This window comes from Pipra filicauda, unplaced genomic scaffold (assembly GCF_003945595.2).
Source record: "Pipra filicauda isolate LSUMZ 115617 unplaced genomic scaffold, ASM394559v2 scaffold246_size1145428_pilon, whole genome shotgun sequence".
Lineage (NCBI taxonomy): Eukaryota > Metazoa > Chordata > Aves > Passeriformes > Pipridae > Pipra > Pipra filicauda.
In genome coordinates, this window is record NW_024104361.1 from 99648 (window position 1) to 121770 (window position 22123).

The 22123-nt window shown below is 55.0% G+C and overlaps 1 protein-coding gene across 1 annotated transcript; it reads left to right on the plus strand.

The window, feature by feature from the left end:
• Window positions 1–939: 939 nt before the first annotated feature.
• Window positions 940–1482, plus strand: LOC113987806 (neurogenin-3). Its single transcript, XM_027720900.2, has one exon. It carries the CDS (start codon window positions 940–942, stop codon window positions 1480–1482), a length of 543 nt encoding a protein of 180 aa, XP_027576701.2.
• Window positions 1483–22123: the final 20641 nt, after the last annotated feature.

The window sequence follows — 22123 nt, forward strand, 5'->3', positions numbered from 1 at the left end:
GTGGGGGCTGGAGAACGGCGTCCCGTCCCCTCCGGTGCCGGCGCTCGCCGCCCGTAGGGCAGCGCCCGCAGCTCTGCCGGTCGATGCGCGAGGGGAGCGGGGATGTTCCCGGCGCTGCAGGGGCGAGGAGAGGAGTGACGGGAGGCGGCGAGGTCCACTCGCTCCCGTAAGGGGTCAGAGGGGGTGTCTCGGGAGCGCGCCGCGGGGCCAGAGCCGCGGGAAGTGGTTGTGGCTGTGCCGAGGGGAGCGGAGCCGGAACGGGGCCAGGGGGCCCTCACGGCCGGCACCGGCGGGGACCCTGCCTGGCCCGGCCGTGCGTCCCCGGCCACCCCGGGGCAGTGTTGGGTGCTGGGTTGCGCCCTGTCAGCGCCGGGGCCCTGTACCTCGCCCCGACCCCCACCACATCCCTGCGGAACCCGGAGCGTGCGGCCGCCCCGGCTGCGGTGCAGCCCCTCTGCGCGGGGTCGGCGGCTCGGCCCGGGGGAGGTCTGGGGGAGGTCTGGGGGGCGGGGGCCGGCCTGGGGGAGAGGGGGTGGGCAGGGGCGGGGGGCCCCGACGCGGCACTACGCGGCGTGGGAGCCGGCGGGGTCTCGCGTGGCGGGGCCGGGCCGGCGGGCGGTGCCGAGCCCGGCACGCTCCCGTCGAGCTGATAAGATAAAAGCGTGCCAAAGGGTGGGTGCGGGCGGGGGGGCGCACACGCCGCCCGGCCGGGAAATCCCCATTGTCTGCTGGCCCTATATATAGGGGCTTAACGGCAGTCGTGTGCCGACGGCGCAACTTCTCCTGCCCGCACTCGAGGGACCGCGGGAAGGGGGGAGCGGCGCGGGGCGCGCAGCCAGAGCCACTCTCCTGGCCCCGCAGCCTCGGCCGGGCTCAGCAGGCACAGCCGCGGGGGAGAGGGCTCTCCCGGGCCGGCCAGCGCAGGTTTGGCTTCGCAGGATGGCCCCGCAGAGCGACCGCTCGCCGGACGAAGGGCAGCCCTATTTCGGCGGCGCGGAGGACCCCACCCCAGCGGCCGGTGGGGGCTCCGCGGGCAGCCGGGACGCCTCGCCGGCCCGCACCGCCCTGGCCCCGCGGGAGGCCGCGGCCCGCAGGAAGGGGAAGGCGCGGCGGGGCCGCGGCAAGGCGCGGAACGAGGGGCTGCTCAGCAAGCAGAAGAGGAGCCGGCGCATGAAGGCCAACGACCGGGAGAGGAACCGCATGCACCACCTCAACTCCGCCCTGGACGCTCTCCGCAGCGTCCTGCCCACCTTCCCCGACGACGCCAAGCTCACCAAGATCGAGACGCTCCGCTTCGCCCACAACTACATTTGGGCGCTCACGCAGAGCCTCCGTCTGGCCGAACAGAGCCTGCCCGAGCCCACCCCGCCGCCGCCACCCCCCGTCACCGCTTCCCCCGGGCCCTGGGACTCGCCCTGCCCCGCCGCGCCACCGCCCGCCGCCCTGCGCCGCGGCCCCGCCGCCTTCCCTGCCTTCCTGTGAGCCCCCCGCCCGGCCGCTGTCCCCCCGCTTGTGGCCTTCAAAGGGCCGGCGGGGCGGGGGCTCCCCGCGCTGCGCGCCGGGGGGCGGCGGTGGCCCCGCTTCCCCCCGCCCCGTCCCGTCCCGCTCGGCTGAAAAGCGCAGCGGGAGCGGGCGGACAAAAACAAATCACGGTTTTGTACTCGTTAACGGTAAATTATATTAATTTGTCGCTATCGGTATTTATTGATTATATTTCGTGACAAATATGTATTTTGTATATAAGAGTATTTTTAGCAGCGGTGGTCCAGCTGTCCGTAGCCGCGGCTGTATTTTGGGTTTTCTGAAGAAGAAGAAGAAGAGGAAAAATAAAGCGTGTCGCGGTCAGACCTGTGCAACGCTGTGTTTTTTCCACCGAGGGCTCTCTGGGGATTTCCCAATCGAGCGCAGCCCGCGCCAGGGAGGGCAGGGCCGGCCCTGCGGGGGCTTCCTCGGGGCCCTGGGCGGTGTGCCCGGAGCAGCGGTGATGGAGAGCGGCGCGGCGGGGCCCTGCGTGCCTGTGTACACTCCAGCGTGTGCCCGTCGGGGCCCAGCGCGGATTTAAACCCAGCCTCTCTTTGCAGGTGCCCTTTCCCACAGGGCTGCGGCCGGTCCTGTCCCATCGCCTCCAGGTGAGGCGTTCCCGGCTGCGAGGCTGTTTGGAGCACGTCCCCGGGGCACAGAGCTCCAACGCCTGGAGCGGTGCGGGTGCCCGGGGCAGCGCCTTCACAGGCCGACCTCATCCTGCCGGGGGGTGAGTTTAGCCAGGGCAGGCGCGGGATCGGGGGCAGCCGACGGAACCTGCAACCCTGAGAGGGGGCTGGAGCGGGGAGGGGGGGGCTGCTTCAGGCCTCTTAAAAGCTCAGAGGTGGGAAAGGCACTACCTCCCACGGCACGACGAGAAGAGAAGCCGCATGAATCCCCCGAGCCCTTCCTGGCCCTCTCCTGCCGGGACTCAATTTGTAGCTGGTAGATTTACGGCCGGGCCGCCTCCCCTCTCTGCGCTGCCCCGGCGGGGCGGCCGTCGCTAGACAAAGCGGCCCGCGAGGCCAAAAGCCCATTGTGATGCTAATTGTTCTTCGCTGAGCCCGTTTGCCCGCGGCAGAGAGACGCTATTGAGGCAATTTGTAGAACAAAAGAAATTTGGTTACTGGAAACAACGACGCACGCACAAACAGTCCGTGTCCCCCCCCCCCCCCCCCCCCCCCCCTTCAACAACAACCGCCCCCTCCCGTACAGCAATAAAAGAGGCGAGAGTGAAACCTGACCGGGTCCGGCATCCCGGGGGTCTTGTCCCGCCGCTCCTCCACCTCCCGCCCCGCCGATGGGGCGGCAATCGCGGGGCGCCCCCTCCTTCCCCCCTTCCCCTTCCTCCGAGCTATCCCCCTCCTCGGGAGCGGGGCTGGAGTGGGGGAGACCCCCGGCTCGGGGAGGGCTGGGTGGTGGTGGGTGCGCAGAGCGATGCGCGGAGCGGTCCCGGCGCCCCGGCCCGCACCGGGCTCTGGCCATGGTGCTGAAGGCGGCGGCGGGCACGGGCCGGGCCGGGGGCGCGGCGCTGTGCTCCCCTCGACGGGGCTCGGCCTTCGCGGTCTGCCCTTCCCGGCACGGCGTGATGGGGAGCCCCTCTCGGTGCCTCTCCCCTGGGAGCTGCTGGAGTCAGCCTGGGGGCAGGCCGGCGGTGGGGTGCTGCGCATTCGGGTGGGCTCTGGGGGACATCGCCCAGTCCTGCGGCAAAGGGCATGGCCCTAGTGCTAACAGGACACTTTGCAGCTCAGAAGCGTGGTGCATTTTGGAGAAGCAGTGACCTGTACTTGTGCACTTGATCCAGCCTCGGTCAACAAACTGTCCCACGGGGAGGAGCTGCAGGTGCCTCACGCACCCGGGAGGAGGGAGCAAGGGCAGCCAGTGCTGACAAGCAAGGTGAGCAGATCTCACTTTTTACTTCAGCTTTTTGGAGATCTGCTCTTTCTGCTGCCTCCTGGGACCCGTCCGTCCATGCAGAGCCCCCTTGCCTTGCCTATTCACTGCTTTGAGAAGCTGTGCCCACTTTGCCGGAGAAACATAGGCCATGGGGCAAGGTTGAGGACTAAGAAAAGGCTGTGTATGCCTATCTCTGTGTGTACTGTTATAGTCCTGAACGTGATCTATCTGTGTCGTAGATCAGATAGGCAGAATGAAAGACCTAATAGTATTCCTCCCCCTTCCCCCATTTCTGGCTGAATTGTGTATTGTTTTCGTACTCTAACAGTCTGCAAAGAGCCCCAAGGTCTCTGTGTGTGGCCACAGGCGAAACACCGTCATTATTTGGGTGATAAAATCATTTAATGTTTTCCCTGCTAGTCCAGTTCCCCTCTGATATCTCCCTGCAGGAGGTATCATATTGCCCTCTCTATCTGCATATGCCGTGGGACCAAAGTGGATCACAACACACTCACTTACCTGCAAAAGTAGCATTTTTGCAAAAAATCGCAAAGGATAGCTCAGGGTCGGTATGGGCAAGAAAAGGAGTAAGAATAGCACGAGGGCTCAGTGAAGAGCAGGTATTACAGAACTCCACAAAGATGTCTATACAGCTGATTTTCAGAAAGTGGTCACTTTAGTGGGGTTTACTGCATTGCTGATTCTTTTCTCTGGAGACTTAGGATGCTTCTGGTCTTCCAGCCGTAGGGCTGTGTGTTGGGGGTGGATGTGGGGGGGGGGGGGGCAGGCAGATTTACTACCTCTAGAGAACTAGTGACTTCTTTAGGGGCTTGAATGCACTTTTTTTTCTTTGCCTCCACATTATTAGGTTAATCATTGCTTGAACTGGTTGCTATGGTTTTGGCAAACCCATGGAAACTTGATAATGAAGACTGAAAGACTCCTTTTCCATTTATCTTTTCTCTATGTTTAGTGCATGATGGTCTCATTTCTCTTGACGGGGCTGTCCCAGCGCCAGTGCCTGGCTTTTATAACCACGGCTGCTGTAATGGCCTCTGGACTTTTTGATGTGGAAGAAACAGGTGGCTGCTGGACCTCGACCGTTTCAGAGACACAGGCTTGTGCCCTCACATACTTGCAGGCAACAGGTTGAAAACCAACTTAGCCCGGGCCCTGGCAGGTTTGGTTGCTGAAATCTCACACCAGGTGAACTCAACTCTTATTTTTGCAGCCATGGGAAACCCTTTTTACTACAAGCTGATGTCTTCATGCCTCCAATATTCAGCTTTAGGTCTCTGTTTAGAGAAAAAGATCGTCTAAACATCGGTTGGACTTGATGATCTTAAAGGTCTTTTCCAACCTTAACAATTCTACAATTCTATGATTTTTTTCAGTATGTAATAGAATCATTTATTACAGAAATAAGGAGACTTTATATACCTGTCTCCCTCTGGACCTTCTCTCTCCTCCATGGCTGCACTTTACTGCTGAACTCCATCTGTAGGGATACTCAGCAAACTCTGGCCACAGAGTCTCCTGCAACTTCCTCACCAATGCTCTGTTCTGCTCAAGGTTAAAATGGGGGATCGAGGACAAAAAACAGTTGAAAATAGACGCTGTAAATTATTTGAGTGGCTCAGAGAGGCCAGGCTCATTGTCAGGGCCAGGAAAGGGGAAACACCCAGGTCCTTTCCTCAGAGACAGACTCATCCCCCTCCTCCTTGCTCCTGGCTGGCTCCCTTGTGTCTAAAGGCTGGCAAGAAAATGAGGGTGATTCCCATAATCCCAGGGCAATTCCTTTGACCTCAGGCCTCCACTCTGTGCTCTAAATACGGCTTTAAGTGAGTTGCTTTCTGCCCTCTCACATTGTCTGCCTCTGACATTGCAGTCAGGTTTCCCGGAGGAGGAGGCTGCAAACCACTGCCTGTCCCCTCCATGCCACTGGGAACCAGAGGGGGCTTCTCCAAGCAGAGCAGACCCTCTCACCTCTTCCAAAGGGCATCGGGGCACCCCAGTGTCCCCCAGCAGTGCTCCTGTGCTGGGCCATGGCAGGATGCCTGGTTGTGGCTGCACTGGCCGCATGTTTCTGTGTAGCCGTGCTTGCCGGCAGAGAAAAGGCGAAGAATTGGGATTCTTTCACATGATCAGCCTTCAAAAGTCTGCCTTTCCCCCCCTCCTCCCAGCTATAATGACAATCCAAAGAGTTCCTGATAGGGTTTTAAAAGATGCTTATTCATTCACCGTCCACCAAGCATGAAAATCCAGCTCATTTGTTCATTTGTTGCCATTCTTCGCCCAAACGACCCCACAGGGGCTGAAGCCTGTTGCCGAAAACTTGTCACTCACACTTTTAACTTCTTTTTGTTGTACTTCTCTTTATTTCATTCTTCTGGGTCCCCACCTCCGCCACCACCCCACCCTCTCCTCCGGTCACAAAGGCAAGTCTGGGAAGCTCTTTAAAGCTGCAGTGCCCTCTTTTAAAAATCAATACAAGAAAAAAAAGCAATGGCTGAAAGGAGATCCCAAGTTTGTGTAAGGAAGGGGGAAACTCCATCGCATCTGCACTGCCTAGATGGGGAGGGCAGGAGGGGGTATGGCACCGTGTCCCAGCACCCCCAAGCCACCTTCAAGCCTTGCCTGTGGTTCATGTGGTGCCCTCACCAAAAGAGCTGGGCCTTTCTCTGTCAGAGGAAACATAACCTGAGGGTTTAAGGGGCTTTTAAGGAGAGGGCAAAAGCATCAACCAAGCAGTGAGCTCCCTGAGGAGCAGCCACTGGCATGTCCCACAGTGTCCTCTCCTCTGCTCAGAGGCTTTTCAGCACAGGGCTGATGGGACAGCACTGCTTTCTAACGAGACCGACCCACTGCACATTGCCCTTTTGGAGCTGTGGACTTCACAGTGCAGAGGAAAAGTGCAGAAATCAATGTGTATTTCTATTTGGAACTGGGCTAGACTGTGCTAACTAACCTCTGAGCAGGTCCTATCTGCTTGTGAATCCAAGTCCTTGGCTGGCAAGTTAGACTCTTCCCAGCTTTGACTGTTTAGTGATGCTCTCCCTTCCCAGAGGAGGAGGAGGTGCATGATAACACCCCCAGCATCTTTCTTCATTCCTGGACACACAGTGTGCTTGGGTGGGTTTTATGGCAAAAGCTCAGTGTTTCCTTTGCTTGGGTTGCCCTGCCTCCCTGGTTATTCTCTCACCTGCAGGGCTGTGAACTTTTCTGCTGGGAGCTTTCTGGCCCCTCTAAGCTCCATGCACCTCCAGAATGGAGTTTGCTGGGGTACAGGTAAGAGCAGGGTGCTGGGGGTGAGGCATTTGGAACCACCTCAGTGACCCCTTCATCGTGGGGCTCCTGCTCGGTCAAAACACGGGGCTTCCCTCCCTGAGGAGCACACAGAGGTTTTGTGCTTAATGGCCCCCACAGATGTTTCTGACCGCATTTAACCCTTGCAGCCAGGAGTTGTGCAGCTGCAGCCATGAAGAATCGCTGCCTTTTGTTTTCATTTAAACCAGAGCTATGATGCTTTACTTCATTTTCCTGGGGCCTCAGATGTGATCTTGCCTGGACTTTGTGCAGCTCTGTCTGGAGCTGGCCCTGGCAAGGGGAATCACATCTCCATCTTCAGCCTAAAAGCTGTGAGCAGAACGTGGGTTGCTCGCCCAGGGTCAGCTCATTATTTCAGAGAGAAACTGTAGGGAAATTATTTCCTCCTCCCTTCCTACCCTGTGTTTGCGAGTGGAGCTCACTTTCTCTCTTCCTCAAGGCACCACATCCGCAGTCTTCAGTATTCAAATTTCCAGCGGAAAAAGTTGCCATGAGTATGCCCAGGTATAAAGGCACCTGTCCTGCCCACAGCCCCCTTGCCAGGGCAGAGGCGATGGCAGGAGTTTAAGGGAAAAAGAAAAAGTGCTCTCTCTGTCACCTCCCAGGTACCAATCCATCATCCCCACACGCTGGGCACCAGGGCCCAAGCCCTCCCGCTCCCTCCCTGGGCAGGCTGTTTCAGGCACAGAGACCTCATGCCTGCGGGACAGGGGGAAGATTAATGGGGCAGGTGCTGGTGCCCAGAGCTGGCTCTTGCCCTGATAAGGTGGGAGCTGAGATAGCGCTGGGTCAATACTCAACGGTGGCCACCTGGAGCTGTGGCTGGAGCACCTGAGGGGCTCCAGGGAGGAGAGGGCACAGGGGTCCTTCCCTCCACGCAGCCCAGCTGTGTCCTGTGGGAGATGCAGCTGCTGTACTCCACCACAGCTCCTTGTGCTGTGCTGGTGGAGAGCCCCTGCTCCCGGCCGGACCCCCGGCCTCCCCCAGCCATCTGTTCCCCCTGCCCGCTCCCACCCATTGGCTTTCTCCACACAGCCCAGCTCCTGGGGCAAAGCCAAGGTTCCAGCCTCCCCCACCGTTAATAATTCCCGAGGGAGTGCGACGTTCCCATTTATCACCCTTCCTTTAAACCCCAGCTGTTATTTATGTGCCTGCCCCCCTTGCCTTTCCCAGTGCGCTGCTATGCCCTTGCCACAGCCCGTGATGCCCCAATATCCCTGCATTTTGGGGGTTTTGCATGTGTGTGAGTGCCACCATAATTCCCCCCACCCCCACTTTAGGCACCAGAGCTTGGAGATAAATGGTACTTCTGACTGCACACATTAAAACCGTGAAAAGGCACCTGTTGCTGGAAAAACTGCAACCCAGAGTTATCCAAAACTTTTTGTGGTTTGAAAAAGCTGTTCTGGTAATGAACTCTGATGTGGTTCATTCCTTACCTGCTCCTGGAACTTGGTTTTCTTGAAAATTCGGTGTTGGGTGGGTGCCACGGGAGGAGTCTGCCAAATTTTATTACTATTTTCTTTGAGGGGCAGCGTGCTCCTGGCTGCAGGTTACTTACCCCTGCTCTCAGACTCTGTATGTGGGAAATGCCCCTGCCCTACCCTGCTCAGCTCACATTGGGGCATTTTAGCTTTATTTCAGTGACCTGGGAGACTTATGGATGGGACCCTGGGGGTGCAAATAGCAACTCTATAACTACATTTTTTGGGTGCACTTGGCATCCTGCAGTATGGCCTCTGCAATACCAGAAGAGGAATCTTTTGGACGGTTTTCTTGTTTTCCCATGGTCTGTCCCTGCTCTCCTGTGGGATGCTGTGCTGTCCTGGCTGCCCCGCGCCGGGCTGCGCGGCCGATTAGGGACCCCCTTTGTTACCTAATTGGATTTTTCTCCCCTTGTTAGCCTGCAATGAAAATGTCACGGGTTGCAGGGAGGTGCCCATTCATCTCCAATTAAACTCGGTCGCCTCTCGGCCGAGCCGCGCCGCTATTCACCCCACAGCAGGCAGCTGCCGCTCACTGGGGGATGCAATGGGGGGTCCTGCGCCCGCAGCCGCCCCGTGCTGCCGGGGGAAGGGAAAGATGCCCGTACTTGGCCAGACACGTGAAAGTCTGGGGTCTGGGCAGCCCCGGGTTCTCTCCCCAGATGGTCCCCGTGGCTTGCTGGGGGATTTGCGGGCCGTGCATGGCGGCGCGTTACCAGGAGGTGGTGCTGGGATCCTGCGCCCTTGGCCTTGGCCGGACACGGGCCAGAACGCCGGGCTTTGGGCGTGCTGCCTTTTCCAGGGAGCCATCGGTTGTAGGGGGCTGCAAGGGGAGAGGGGAGGCGATGCTGGGTCACAGGTGGAGAGGAAGGAGCCCTCCACAACGTTCCGGTGGAATAGCATGGTTCAGACCGGGAAGGACCCTTCCCCGGGAGCAACATGCCAGAGAAGTCGCAGAGAAGGACATACCACAATTTCTGTCTAGACAGCAGTATTTTGTGGGGGTTTTCGGTCCCGTGCTGCTCTGAGATTGCCTAAGCTTGCTCATGAACCCCCAAACCCCACTATAGTCCGGGGGAGGGACCCCAGGCAAACGATGCTGCAGCCAGCAAGCGTTAGAAACGGTTTCTTAGCTGAGCACTGAGAAGTTTTTTGCACTCCGGGCTGTGGCAGGGTGTTTCATAAATGGCAATTAAAGAGCTGTCAGCCCCTAAATGCAGCCGCAGAGGGATATCCCGTCTGGAAAAGCGGATCTCAGGTCAGGTTGTCTTGGCCACAAGGTGCCGGGAGCGAGAAAGAGCCGAAGAGGTGATGGGAAACGGGCTCTGCCGTGGGGTGGGCTCAAGCCGAGCCCTCGGGGCCGGCCAGGAGTGAGCTCAGCTACATAGGTGCTACATAGTTGACTCCTGTATGTGATGTTACCTAAGAAAGAGCAGGGTTTTTTTGAATGCACCATATGACTGGAGAAGGTGAAATTATTTGCAGCAAACAATGGTGTTGATAACTTTTTTCCGTTCCTCGCTTTCCTGTGAGTAAACATCTATTCTTACTTTTATAAAAGCCTCCAGCAGCCGGGATTGTTTCTGCCCTGACTGGATGCCTCCCAGCCGGGGAAAGAGCTTTCCTGTTGCCTACCCAAATTCCTCCTCAGTGATCTGCTAAAGCCCAGGGCGCCTTTGCCTTTCCCTGAACTACACTTGCACCCGAAAACCTCCCTGACCTAAACTTAGCAAAAAGCAGATGAAAGAGCTCTGGGGCTCCCCAGGGAGAATTAATGATCTGCAAACAGATGGATACTCACAAAATGGTTTTTTTCCCTTGCTCTCCTCCCCTGTCTGCTGCTGACATACATATTTGGAGAGATGCTTGGAAAAATGTGCCCCTGGGTGTAGGATCCCCAAGAGGGCTTTGGGAGTTTGCAGGGGTTCATTAGCTCTGCAAGCAGGCGATGGACGGGGGGGAGGAGGAGAAGGGGTCCATGGGAGCATTGGGAAGGGAAGACTACTCAAATTTGAGTAAGGGAAGCCTTACTCAAATGGCTTTTGCCAGTGCTGCCTTGGAACTGGGATCCTCAAAATCCACCCTGTGGGAAAGAAAAGCCAAGCAATGCAGGTGAGCTCCCTGCTGCCTTGGCTCACCACATGATTCCGTCACTGGCCGAGCTGAGAAACCAGGCCTCCTGCTCTGAGATATTTTTATTGCCTGGGAACCAGGGTGAGGAAAGGTGTGGCTTGTTTTTATTTCCCCCCCCTTCCCTATCTTTATTTGGCCAAATCCAGGAAAATGCAGGGGATGGCTTACATTTCAGAACAGCACAACGGGCTCTGCTCTGCAGACGGCTCTCTACCATTCACAGGGCCACGGAGATGCTGCTAATCCTCGCCTTTCCCTCAAATTGTCTTTTTTCACACCCTTTGTGTGAGAAATGCATGCATCAGGTTCCCTGGACCAGAAGGCGGGGGAACCCTGGGGAGCCCTGGCGGAGGCTGCGCTTCCCAACTCCCGCAGGAAGGAGCCGCCTAAACGCAGGCTGGTGCGTCACGGCCAGCGGTTTCTTGGCACACGCTGGGGAACCCCGAATCTGCTACAGGACAATACATCAAGAGGGTGAAGGGAAACAATAATATCTCAGGAAGCAGCCCAGGATACTGCAGGGAAGAAGCCTGATTTAGACCATTTCCTGAAGGTCCATGCCATGGCATGGCTATGGCTGTCCTGTCAGGACCCATCGCTGGAGGGACTGAATGAGACAGTTTGCAGCTCCCTTCATGCTCCCTTAAGCTACTTATTTAGCTTTACTTTAAGCCAGTTATTTATTACTTCGGCAAGTTGCTCAGTTTTTGCATTTGCACTATTCCCAAGCAGGCTGGTGCAGGCAGCCTGGGTGTGTGGGGAAACCTGGGAGAGGTGTCTGAGGGGGGAAGAATACACATTGCTTCTAGCACAGGCAAAATATGCCTCCCATGGCCTGAGCTTGTCCTGTGATGTTTGCCACCTCTCTTTCCACCCGTCCTGGCTTTGATGTGGGTTTTGCCATGGGAGGGCAGCGTGTTTGTCCCCTCTGCTGCCAGCTCTGCTCCTGCTTGCTGCTCTTCGCCAACTCCTCTCTTGCTGTTGCACCCAAACCGCTGGCTCAGGTAGGGCCACGGCAGTGACCCGGCCTTGCTGCAGAGGGAGGGATTTGCAGAAAGCAAATTAAAAATCCGAGCAGCTGGGAGGGGAAGGGGCTGCTGTACTTTTCACCTTGGAGAGGTCAGCCCTGTAAAACACAGACGGGGGAACCCTGTGGCTTCTTGATTACTCTTGGTGTAACCCCTCCCAGGATAATCTCACCAGTGGAAACAGAGTTTGGCTAGGCTGGAGGTGGGGTTGGGAAGCAGTGTTTTTGCCATAGGGCATTTTGGAGTAAAGCCTTGCTTTCACCCTCAGAGCCCCGTGCTCCTCCAGGACACCTCCAGGACACCTCTAGGACACCTTGGAGGGGCATCAGCCAGGCAGGGACTGCCTCAGTATTTTCATATTTCTAGAAGCCAGATTGTTTTCCCAATTCTTTTTATGTCTTTATACACACATAAAAAGATTTTTTAAAAATTTAGGCTAAAAAAAGTCTTGGCCATGGGGTTCAGCTCTCTCTGGGGCCAAACCACATGGCCTCCGTCAGAACAACCTGAGATGGGTTCCTACCATGGCAGAGCTCCCAGGCCAGCTGAGCAGGGTTAAAGCCTTCCTGGTTTGGAAAAAAGAAATCAGTAAGATGGGTGTATTTCAGCCATTTATGCACAGTAATGCGCTTTTGTTCTAGTATTTGTATTAAAATAGAAGTTAAGAAGCCCTTTCTCAACACTTATTATTCTTTATATGGCTTTCATGATTTTATTAACTCCAGTCAGCATTCATAAGTAGTTTTTTCCTTATTTTTCAGCAGAAAAATTTTTTCACCTGGACTAAATGGCTCTGCTCCTTGCTCTGTGGGAGCCTGGGGACTTGTAAAGGCTCTGACGAACCAGCGAGCTGGGTTTTGGGGGCAAGAAGCCAAGGGCTCCCTGCTGCATTTCTGCCTTGGGTCTGTGTGGAGGGGCTTCTCTGTGTCCCCAAAAGGCTGAGAAATGCTTATTGGCCAGACAGAGCTTTTCCTGCCACAGTGAGATGGCATGGAAGCTCCTTTGCTGTGGCAGGGATGCGCCTGGAGAGGCCTTGTGCATTCCAGTAATTCCCCCCAATTACTTTAATTTCCATCCCCTCCCCTTTTCCGTAACTCTGCTCTGCTGCGTGCAATGATGAAAGGTATTTTAATTCCCAAAGAAAAAACAGACCATGGAAATCAAAGTCTCTTTTTAGAGCTTCTCGGAATCAGAGAGGCTGGGGGCTAATAAAATCCCGAGTTACGAAGTGTGGCGGGGGCTGAAACCCTCCCGCTTGTCCCACAGCGAGGGAGGAACAGGGTCCCATTCATGGAGGAGCCATCTCCTTTGGGAAAGCCGAGAGGGGAGCCTGGTGATATACATGGCATGGTGGGAAGGCAAGGAACAGGCTGGGCTTTGTCGGAGGTGCCGCAGCCCGGGCTGGGCGGAGAGGTGGCTTTGGTGACGCCGGGATGTGCCGGCCTGGCTGGGACCGACGGCCCCGCAGAGGTGCCGGGGCTTCCTGCGGCAGGAAGTGCAGCCAGAGCAGCTGCTTTCCCTGCGCTTCAGGACTCGGCTCATACCTGAGTTAAGCTTTATTGGCCTGGCAGGGCAAATAAAGAGGCTTGTTGCCCTGAGTCCCTGCCCTAGAGTTACTGCTACAGCTCAGCCTGCCAGCAAATGCTCAGATGAGTTTGGCCAAGGCTTTGGGGATGGGCAAAGTCTGTGTGCACTAATCCTGCACTGGATCCAACTGCCCAGAGGGGCTGGGTGCAGGATTAACCAAGGCACAGTGAAACACAATGCAAGGGGTATGTGCAGCACAGCGAAGGCAACTCTCTGAGGCCCCCAAGGATGAGCCCCAGCAGGGACAAGACCCCTGGGATAGTAATTAGTTGTGTCAGGTCTTGAGGGCACTAATTGGCATTAATGACCCTGGCAGCCTCACCTGGAGCCTGTCCACACCCATGGGCTGGCTCTATTTAAGCCCAGCCTGGGAGCATTATTCCTTCCTGCAGCTTGGTGTGGAAGGGTGCAAGTTTGGGGAGAGTGTTGAGCTCCTGCTCCATAGAGATGGGTCACCTGCTATGCTGAAGGGCTGTTTCACAACTCCCTCTGCCTCCTACATCCCAGCTGTTTTGGAGATTAAAGCCCCTTCCTGAGTTGTTGGCATCCACCTGATGGAGAAGCAGCTTTCTGGTAGGAAGAGGCTGGGTGGGGAAAAGTCATCATGGTGTGGGAAGGAGAGGGTTTCATCCAGCAAATGTGTTTTTGGGAATGGTGAGCTGTGCCCTATGTGAGGCCAGCGGTGTGGGGGTGTGAGCAGGTGGGACTGGCTGGATCTTTCTTTTCCAACTCCCAGCTCTGCCTGTGCATGCAAACCTCTGTGGTGAGGACACAAGGTCCAGGCTTGAAGCAGAGTGGCCTCACCTCTGCTGGCCCTGCTCTGTGAGGATATAGTGCAGGGAGGATGGGAAATAGCTCTTTTATCCATTCCCTGCCATCCGCATAAATACCCAGGAGTGGTTTCCAAGTTATCCTTCCCTTTCCGGTGTGCTCCTCTGGGTCTTGCCTCGTGGGTGAGGAGCTGTGCTCTGGAGGCAGGACGTAGAGGTAAACTAAGGTAACATTGTATAAGCTGGGTCAGTGTGATGATTCTGAAGTTGCTAAATTACTGCAGGTTATGATATCTCACTTAATGCAGGAGATTTACAACACATCAGTTCATATAACTGTCTTTCCAGAGCCTTCTCCATCTACCTCTCCTTCCCAAGCAAATCCATTCCCATATATGCACTGCCACACCCCAGGCAGTACATATATGGGAATGGATTTGCTTGGAAAAAATGTTCTGTGCACTTGAGAGCCCCAGGGGGTATTTATTTTACTTCAGTTTTTAATTTTAGGACATGATATTTTTCTATATTCTGTCTTTGGTGGTTTGTTTTTTTGTTTTTGTTTTTGTTTTTTTTTTTTTCAAATTTGGCATCGACCAAGGAACATTGCCCGGCCACGCTTTGCAAGGCTGTGTGTGTCTCTCCTGGCATGGGGCTGCTTGCTACAGCAATGCTGGACAAATCTGTCGAGCAGAAGGTGGTAGAGGAGGAATTAACTTTTAAAACACACACACAGCATGCATGCAAAATATTCCTCCCTAATGCAGCACCTGGGATTTGGGCAAATGACAATAACAGTGGTGGGGCTGTGTGGGATGCACGGCCCGCCTGGCCTGAGGGCAGCAATGGTCCAGCCAACACAGGCAGGGCTGAGGAGCTGCTGGCAGCCATGGAGGAAATGCTGAGAGTTTTTAAACATCATTATTTTTGCCAATGAGTCTGTTTTCCTAATGGTTCTCTCTGCCTGGTTACCCCGCGTCTGATATGTTCCCCTATGGTTGTGCTGGATGTAAGGATTTCATGAGCAAAATGTTAGATTTATGGACTATTTTTTTTTAAAATTATTGTCCCTCTATGTATTGCATTTAAAAATATACCTTTGGTAGCAAGTGGGGAACCTTTCCTGGCCCAGCAGGGGCTGCTCTGTGATGTGCCCACCACCAGCAAAGCCCATCTGGCAGAGAGGGTTGGGGGCAAATTTACCTGTCAACACAAAACTGTACAAACCTCTACCTTGCAGGTGGGCTCAGCCCCTGCCAGACCAGCAGCACCCATTGGGAACTGTAACTTGAGTGGCATTGGGGTCTGGTGACAAGGATGGGAATCCAGGAGCTGCTCTTGTGAGGGGCAGGTGCAGAGAAGAAGCACCATATGTTAAACAGCCCAGAGGAAGCTTTCAAGCCTCCGTTGTAAAAATCCCCCATCTTTCTCCCTGTATTTAATGCATCTTTGTATGGACACTAATTCCTCAAGTATCCACGCCAGGGTTGACTTTTAGTATGTTTGTCCAGGCAGGCTGCCAGCGAGCGGTTCCTACAAGGCTCCCGAGCTCTGACATTTGTTAACGCAGCAGTAAATCACAGCCGCTCTTTGGGCAAGGTTTTTCCTGACAAAACGGCGGAGACGGGAGAAAGAGAGAAGAGAGCACAACAAAATGCAAAGGGCTTATTTATGCCGGAGAAGAGTAACTGTCCTGAACGAAGCAGATGGGAGACAATGAGGGAGAAGTACATCTCTGTTCCCTCCACTCCCCCCTCCTCCCCTATTCATTAGTGGGCTATAACTGAAAGGGGGAAAAGTCTGAGGTACTTTTGGCTGAGGAAGGCGATGAGGGAAGCCAGGCTGGTCAAGTCAGTCATGGAGAAACTTGCTGAGATGTAAAGGTCTTGGGGGGAAGCATCAGGCTGAGTTGGAGCTTAGGTAATGGTGAGATTATAACCCTCAAATCCCCTGTCCAAAGACACTTTGGTCACTCTTGTCCTTTCCCCACTGTATTTTGGGGGAGAATGTGTGACATGGCCCCCTTGGCAGCTGGCTGTGGTTCTGGGTGGAAAGATGGTTTGGGGAGGAAATAACTCAGTGTTATTGTGTGGGGAGATCTCACCTCAAAGTCACTTCTGTGGCAGCATCTCCATCCTAATGTGGGCTGCATCCCAATCCCGGTGCTTCGCCCTTCCCCTCACACCTACCCCCAGCCCTGCTGCAGCATGAGTATTTATTTATCCCTGCCAGCTTTCTGTCTTCCCTCTTTTCCCCATCTTATTTATGGCTGTTGCCTTTCAGCTCCCGGCCACTGCAGCCTGAACTTGGCCATTATGTGTGGCTCGTTGCAGAGGCCATCAATCTGCGGGGCCAACACGCAGCCTGATGGACTTCCCTCATCATCATCAATTTTCCCCGTTGTGCTGGTGCATCCCTTTGGATCTGGGGCAGCTGTACATGTGCTCCAGGAGGCCTCTGCACTCCCACCCCTGGACACCCGCTTCCTCCTCACAGAAGCCTTTTGTCCTGGGATGCTCACAGGCATCCGGTGGGCCTGCTCAGTACAGATGTCCAAGCAGGGCTTGGGGTGGCTTCAAGGAGGTGACAGGATTGCATTGCACAGAAAAAAGTACATTATTTTGCTCTAAATAACACTGTGGAATCCTGCTTAGTCAGCCTGACATTTAAACTCTTAAATTCCCTATACTAATTGTGCAGGAAAGTTGTTCATATTCTGTATCTTGGGTGCAGGCAGAGGTGGGTTTTGCTGCCTTTGCAGATGATGTCCTCAAAGGGGCTGCGGAGCTGAAGCTGTTGCCTTTCTTGCCCCTGGCAAGACTCCCAGGGTGTTTTGCCCATCACTCTGAGTGTGGGTGCTCTTGAAGTGTCGCACCCTGACATGTGTGAGGAGCTGGGGTGGGAGGTGGCAGTGCTTCAACAGCAAATGGCAAAACTCCCCCTGGTTTCAGCATGATGTCAGGGAGAGTTGTGTGGGTACCACCAGCTGCAGGGATGTGTTTTGGAGGGAAGGTGAGAGACACTGCTGAGCTCTCCCTGCCCAGTGCCAGCAACGCAACAGCCCTTGGACTGCGCCAGTTTTTGAGAGGTGTAAATCCCCCTGAGGAATGGCTCAGGCTGCAGGGAGATGACACCCAGCTCAGCACTTCCATTTGTCCCCCCCAGTGTCATGGGGCTTTGGGGTGTCTAATGCTTCACTACACTGTCCCAACCACCTCTTCCTGCCCCTCTTAGGGGGCAGGAAAGCAGCTGGAAATGGGAAGGCAATTCTTAGTGACTGGATGGTTTCATCCTGATTTATCCAGAATAAGTCAGAACTGGAAATAAGGCACTGTCCAGTTAAAAAAAAATGTTAATCAGGAGAGCTTCTCCAGCCAGGCTGTGGTTTGCTGAGTGCACTTGTCTGGGGCTGAGGGATGCTTTTTGTGCCTGGATGTCACCTGCAAACTGAGCAGCTTTGCTTTGCATGAGAGAAGTGCTCCCGTGGGAGGTGCTGCTGCCCTATCTCTAGTGAGGAGTGGAGGCTGTGGACTTCAGGGGAGCCAGTAGGGTGCCTGGGGTATTTTGCCAGAGGGATCAAAGTCGTTTGGGCTAAAGCAACACAGGGCTGGCCACTGATCAGACAGAAGCATCGCAGGAGCTTATTTTCATTCGGAACACCAGTCAAAGCCCCAGGCGTGTCCCGTGGATGCAGAGCAGCTCCTGGATGTTGACTCCTGCCCACGACCAGTGCGAGTGTGTTACCGTGGCTCTGCTGCTGCCTTGTGGTGGGTGACGCTGGGCTGTCGCCGTCTGACCCGCGTGGGGAGGAGCGAAAGCCCAGGGTGGGTCTCACTCAGCTGCTTCAATTTGCTGCCTCATTTGAAAGCAACCGCGTGGCTGCAGTGGCCTGGCTGCAGGGGTGAGCGGCCAGGGGCATGTCTCTCCTTCCCGCGGGTATTTTTAGGGGTGGCATTTAGATTTGGCGCAGGTACAAGCAGCTGCAAAATGCATGGCATTTCCTCTTCCTGACAGGCGATCCGGGGGAGGCTGGACGATGCCTGAAGTCCTGCTGTGCCGGCTGCCTGCAGGTGACTGGTTTGAAAAGCAGGGGCACTGAAATGTCACCCCTGACCCTGCTGCCCAGGAAGGTGCTGGGCTTTGGCAAGGCTGATGCTTGTGGGTCTGGCCGACACGGAGTGTTCCGTGGTGCTGTGCCTCTTCCCTTGAAGACACTGCTTATTCCCGGTTGGGTTATTGCTTCAAATCCCCAAAATATTGCTGTTTGCACAAGGTGCTTTTCCAAGGGGCAACTCTAGCTGCTGGCTGCTGTGTTGGGGATTTCTGCTGTTGGTTTGGTATGAGCTGAGAGTGCAGAGCCCGAGCAGGCTTCATGAACCCTGTAGAGCTCAACAACCAATGCCATCACTGTTTGAGTGGGAGTAGCAGCCTGGCCACTCACTGGCCCCACTGCCTGATGGGCTTGCTGCGAGCAGAAAAATGTGACCTGCTGTCTTGCCCTTATCCATCTCCCCTTCTCTCCTTCCCTCCTTCTCTTTCCCTTCACCTGGGAAAAAAATCCACCATCGGAGACCCATCTGGAGAAGTCTTTTAGGAGGGGAAGCCCATAAATTTCCCTCTGGCTCCCCCGACCTTTTGTTTCCCAGGGGAGGCGTGTGGTGGGAGAGGAAGCATTTTCCCCATGGCAGTGACACAGGGGACTGGAGTCTCCCCTTGCTGAACCAGATGTTACATAGATCTGCGGACCTGGGGAAGAAAGGTGCCTGGAGCTCTGCCTTGAAGTCTAGGAGAAGGATGCTGGCAAGTGGGCTATGAAAGCTTTGCTCTGTCCTGCTGGGGATGGTAGTGGGGGAAATGGCTTCGCCCAGCAACATGTATCCCTGTCGTGTGTGCAGGAGGAGCGGTGGAGGTGAACCTGATCCCGGTATTTCCATTTCACACATTACAAAGTGCATCGTTATTCTTGGAATTGATGTAAAAACTGGAAGCGCTATTCTCTGGGGAGGAAACCTGCAGTCCTGTGTCAGCCCCGGCTGTCACAGCAGCCTGTCCCGCGGCACACACGGCTGGGTTTGGCGCAGACACTCCCCGCGGTGCACCTGAGCCTGGCCTGAACAATACCTGCTTTCTTCCCTGGGAGCCGAGCGGGGCTGCCCTGCTTCCCAAAGGGGAGATTTATGAGGTGTTCGACTGCAGGGGACACTGACACTGATCTCCCCTGCTCGAGAAGAAAGGGAAGGAAAAGGGCTCATTTTCAGTAAAGGCTGAATAGTATTTGTCACAGTGGCACCTGGCTTTATCCTGCTCTGGAGTAATACAGAACAGTGCAGCACTGGGTAATGTCTCTGCCCATAAAAGGTGGGTTTCAAAGCTAAACTCAGCTTTGATTTCTAGCAGTGAAGTATTAATGCTGGGTCAATTAATCCAAGGCTTCCTGTGTGCTTCTCATGAAAACCAGGCAAGCTGCATCCTTGTGCTTCCATTGAACTCTGCTGCCCCAGGCCAGGCAGGCTTGAGGCACTGGGCTATTACATTGCTAGTCTTAATATCACCCTCCACCTGTACTAAAGAAAAGTGAGGGGTGGCCAGACAGCTGTGAACCTGATGATGTCACCTGGTTCTTCCCCTGATGTGTTTTTGGGTGGACAGGGCTAGGAGGTGTCCCCAAACACAACCTGAGCAGTGGCACCACTGGTCTGCTCAGTGAGGGCATTCGACTCTTGTTCAAGTCAACTTCAGGCTGAAAAGCTACTGTTGTCTTCCAGTTGTCCCTTAATTTTGCCTTGGGAAAGTCTGGGTCAGGTTTGTATAGGGTTAGATGGTGACACCCTGCCTGGGATGAGGGCAATAAACTACCCACCCATGCTTCTCTTCCAGTTTCCTGGAGGATGCTGCAGCTCCACAATTGTTTTTTAAAAGGAGATTTCTTTGGGGATTCCCTAAGGATAGGTGCCAACCAACCTCCTCCTAAGGGGAAAAAAAAATGGGGAGTTTTCAGAGAATCTCAAGTGGGCAGTGCTGATCTGTGTCCAGAAGAGTTGTTTTATCCTGAAGGAGACATCTCCACCTCTCTGCAGAGGAATGACAGATGCACCCCAGCAAACCCCCATGGGACTGCAGGCTGAGAAACGAGGTAAGAGCTGCTGTCCAAGCCCCATGTACACCGCAAATGGCCTTTGCATCCTGTCCTGAGCATCTCTGAGAGAGCAGGTCCCACTAAGGCTGCATTCCTGGGGTGGCAGTGGAAGGGCAGCAGTGATTTATTTGCTGAAGTAGCCAGGAAGGACCCCCTTGGGCATGTGGGGGTGTCCCCAGCTGGCTGTGACCCCTCTGAATGGCTGCATGGGCTGAAGCAGGGTGTCTTTGTCAGACGTATTGCTTGTGAGGGTTTAATCTACCCATCAGATCTTTACTGTATGTTGGTCTGTGTCCTCCTCCCTGATTTTATCCATGATAGGGATTTAAAAGGCCTGACTCTGTCCTCCCTCATGCGTGTGTCTGTGCTGGTGTATATAACAGCTTGAGGCCTGGGGGGAGTGTTGCTGGCCACTGTTTCACGGACAACTCTGCACCTGTTTCTCCCCACTGGTTTAAAGCACAATAAAAGGATATAAATACTTTGGTGACGCTGGCTGGGGCCAGCTTGGAGCTCCTGGGCCTTCAGCTGTGCTGTGGCAGGCGCCGCTCTTCGGGGAGGGCAATTTGAACCCCTCGGACTGGTGGCTTCAGGAAGGGATGGTTTAGATTTTGTTTGGTGGTTTTTTTTTTTTGAAATGGGAAAAAGAAAAGCCATCCCAACCATGTTTGACAGATGTGTTTATGAAAATGTATATCAGTGCCAGAGGAAGGCTTCTGGGACTGCCAGTTATCTCTGTGTGGAGTTGTGGAAGTGGCAGGTTGAACTTTGGTGGGTAGCTGTGCATAGCCCAAGGGGCACTGCAGAGGAAACTAGACCCAGGGAGTTGCAATGATTTCCCCCTCAGCCTCCTGATGATGATGGGGTCCTGGTGCCTGGTGTGGGAGAACCATCCTGCACTATTTCCTTCCCTCAAAGGCTCTGATTTTGCAGTTCGGAGATGGAGAAGGAAACCCTGGTGCCCAGGTGTTATTTGTGCTGGTTAAAAGTTATTGGGAAGGAGGGTGTTCCTACTCCTGAAGGGTGGCCCCTGCCCTTGTCCCCTGCTCTCTCTGCAGCACAAGCCTGTAATCCTGTTCTCTGCCATCATCCTCGGTCATTGGGGTGAGAGGTGTGGGAGGATCAGCCCATCCCCAGAGCAGCAGGTGCCCGTGGCCACAGGCCCCCTCTGTCAAATGTCCCGGTAGCCCCAGCGTGCTCTCACCACTCTCTAGGGAAGGAGCCTCTTTCCAGGAGATGGCAGCAGCTTTTCGGAGCTGGGACCACATTTCCAGTCTGTTTCTGGGGACAGGCAGCTGGGAGGCAGGAGGAATGAATAGTGGGGAGAGAAGACCCAGCTGGGTGAGAGGAAGAGGATGCTGGGGGAGTTGCAGTAGTGGCTGTTGTGCCTGGGTTGATGGCCTGTCGCCAGTGATGCTCAGTGCTGCCTCTTGGTACTTAAAGGGGTTATAAAAAAAGAGGGAAGAGCGACTTTTTACATGGGCAAATAGTGATAGAACAAGTGGGGAACAGTTTGAAAGCAGAGAGATATAGATTGAATGTTAAGAAGAAATTGTTCTCTGTGAGGGTGGTGAGACGCTGGCACAGGCCACCCCATCCCTGGAAGTGTTCAAGGCCAGGCTGGATGGGGCTGTGAGCTGGTCTAGTAGAAGGTGTCCCTGCCCACAGCAGGAGGGTGGAAACAGATGATACTTAAGGTCTCTGCCAACTCAAACCATTCTGTGATGATTCTCTGCTCCTGGGGGGTGGCCACTCTTCCTACACTCATCCCTGCTGCTGTGGTGGGTCATTTGTTTCCACCACCCCATTGCCTTCCCTTCACCTAGGCCAGAGCACCCAGTTTTGCTTTGCTCCTGCCCACTCTTTGCCTTGGCCGTTTTGCTTTTCTGTGACAAACAGCTGCCAGCAGCCCTGTTGCTTCCCATGGCTGCCCTCCTCACCCTACTCTGTCCCCACCAGTTGACTGTGCAACAAGACCCGTGGAGGGAGGGCTCCTCCAGCCCCAGCTGACACTTTCTGGCCTTGTGGCTTTGCAAGTGGCTCCAGAGACAGCTGGAGGCTCGTGGGGGTGCAGAGACATGGGCTGCTCATAAAACCCCCTGTCTCTCAGTCCTGGTGCCTCGGTGCCTGTCTGCTGCCTGAACTGGGGAAAGATGGGGTTAACAGAGGGCTGGTTCCCAGCAGAGTGCACCATAGTCCTTCTCTGAGACACGTCCCCATGTGGTGCTGGGCTCCAATACC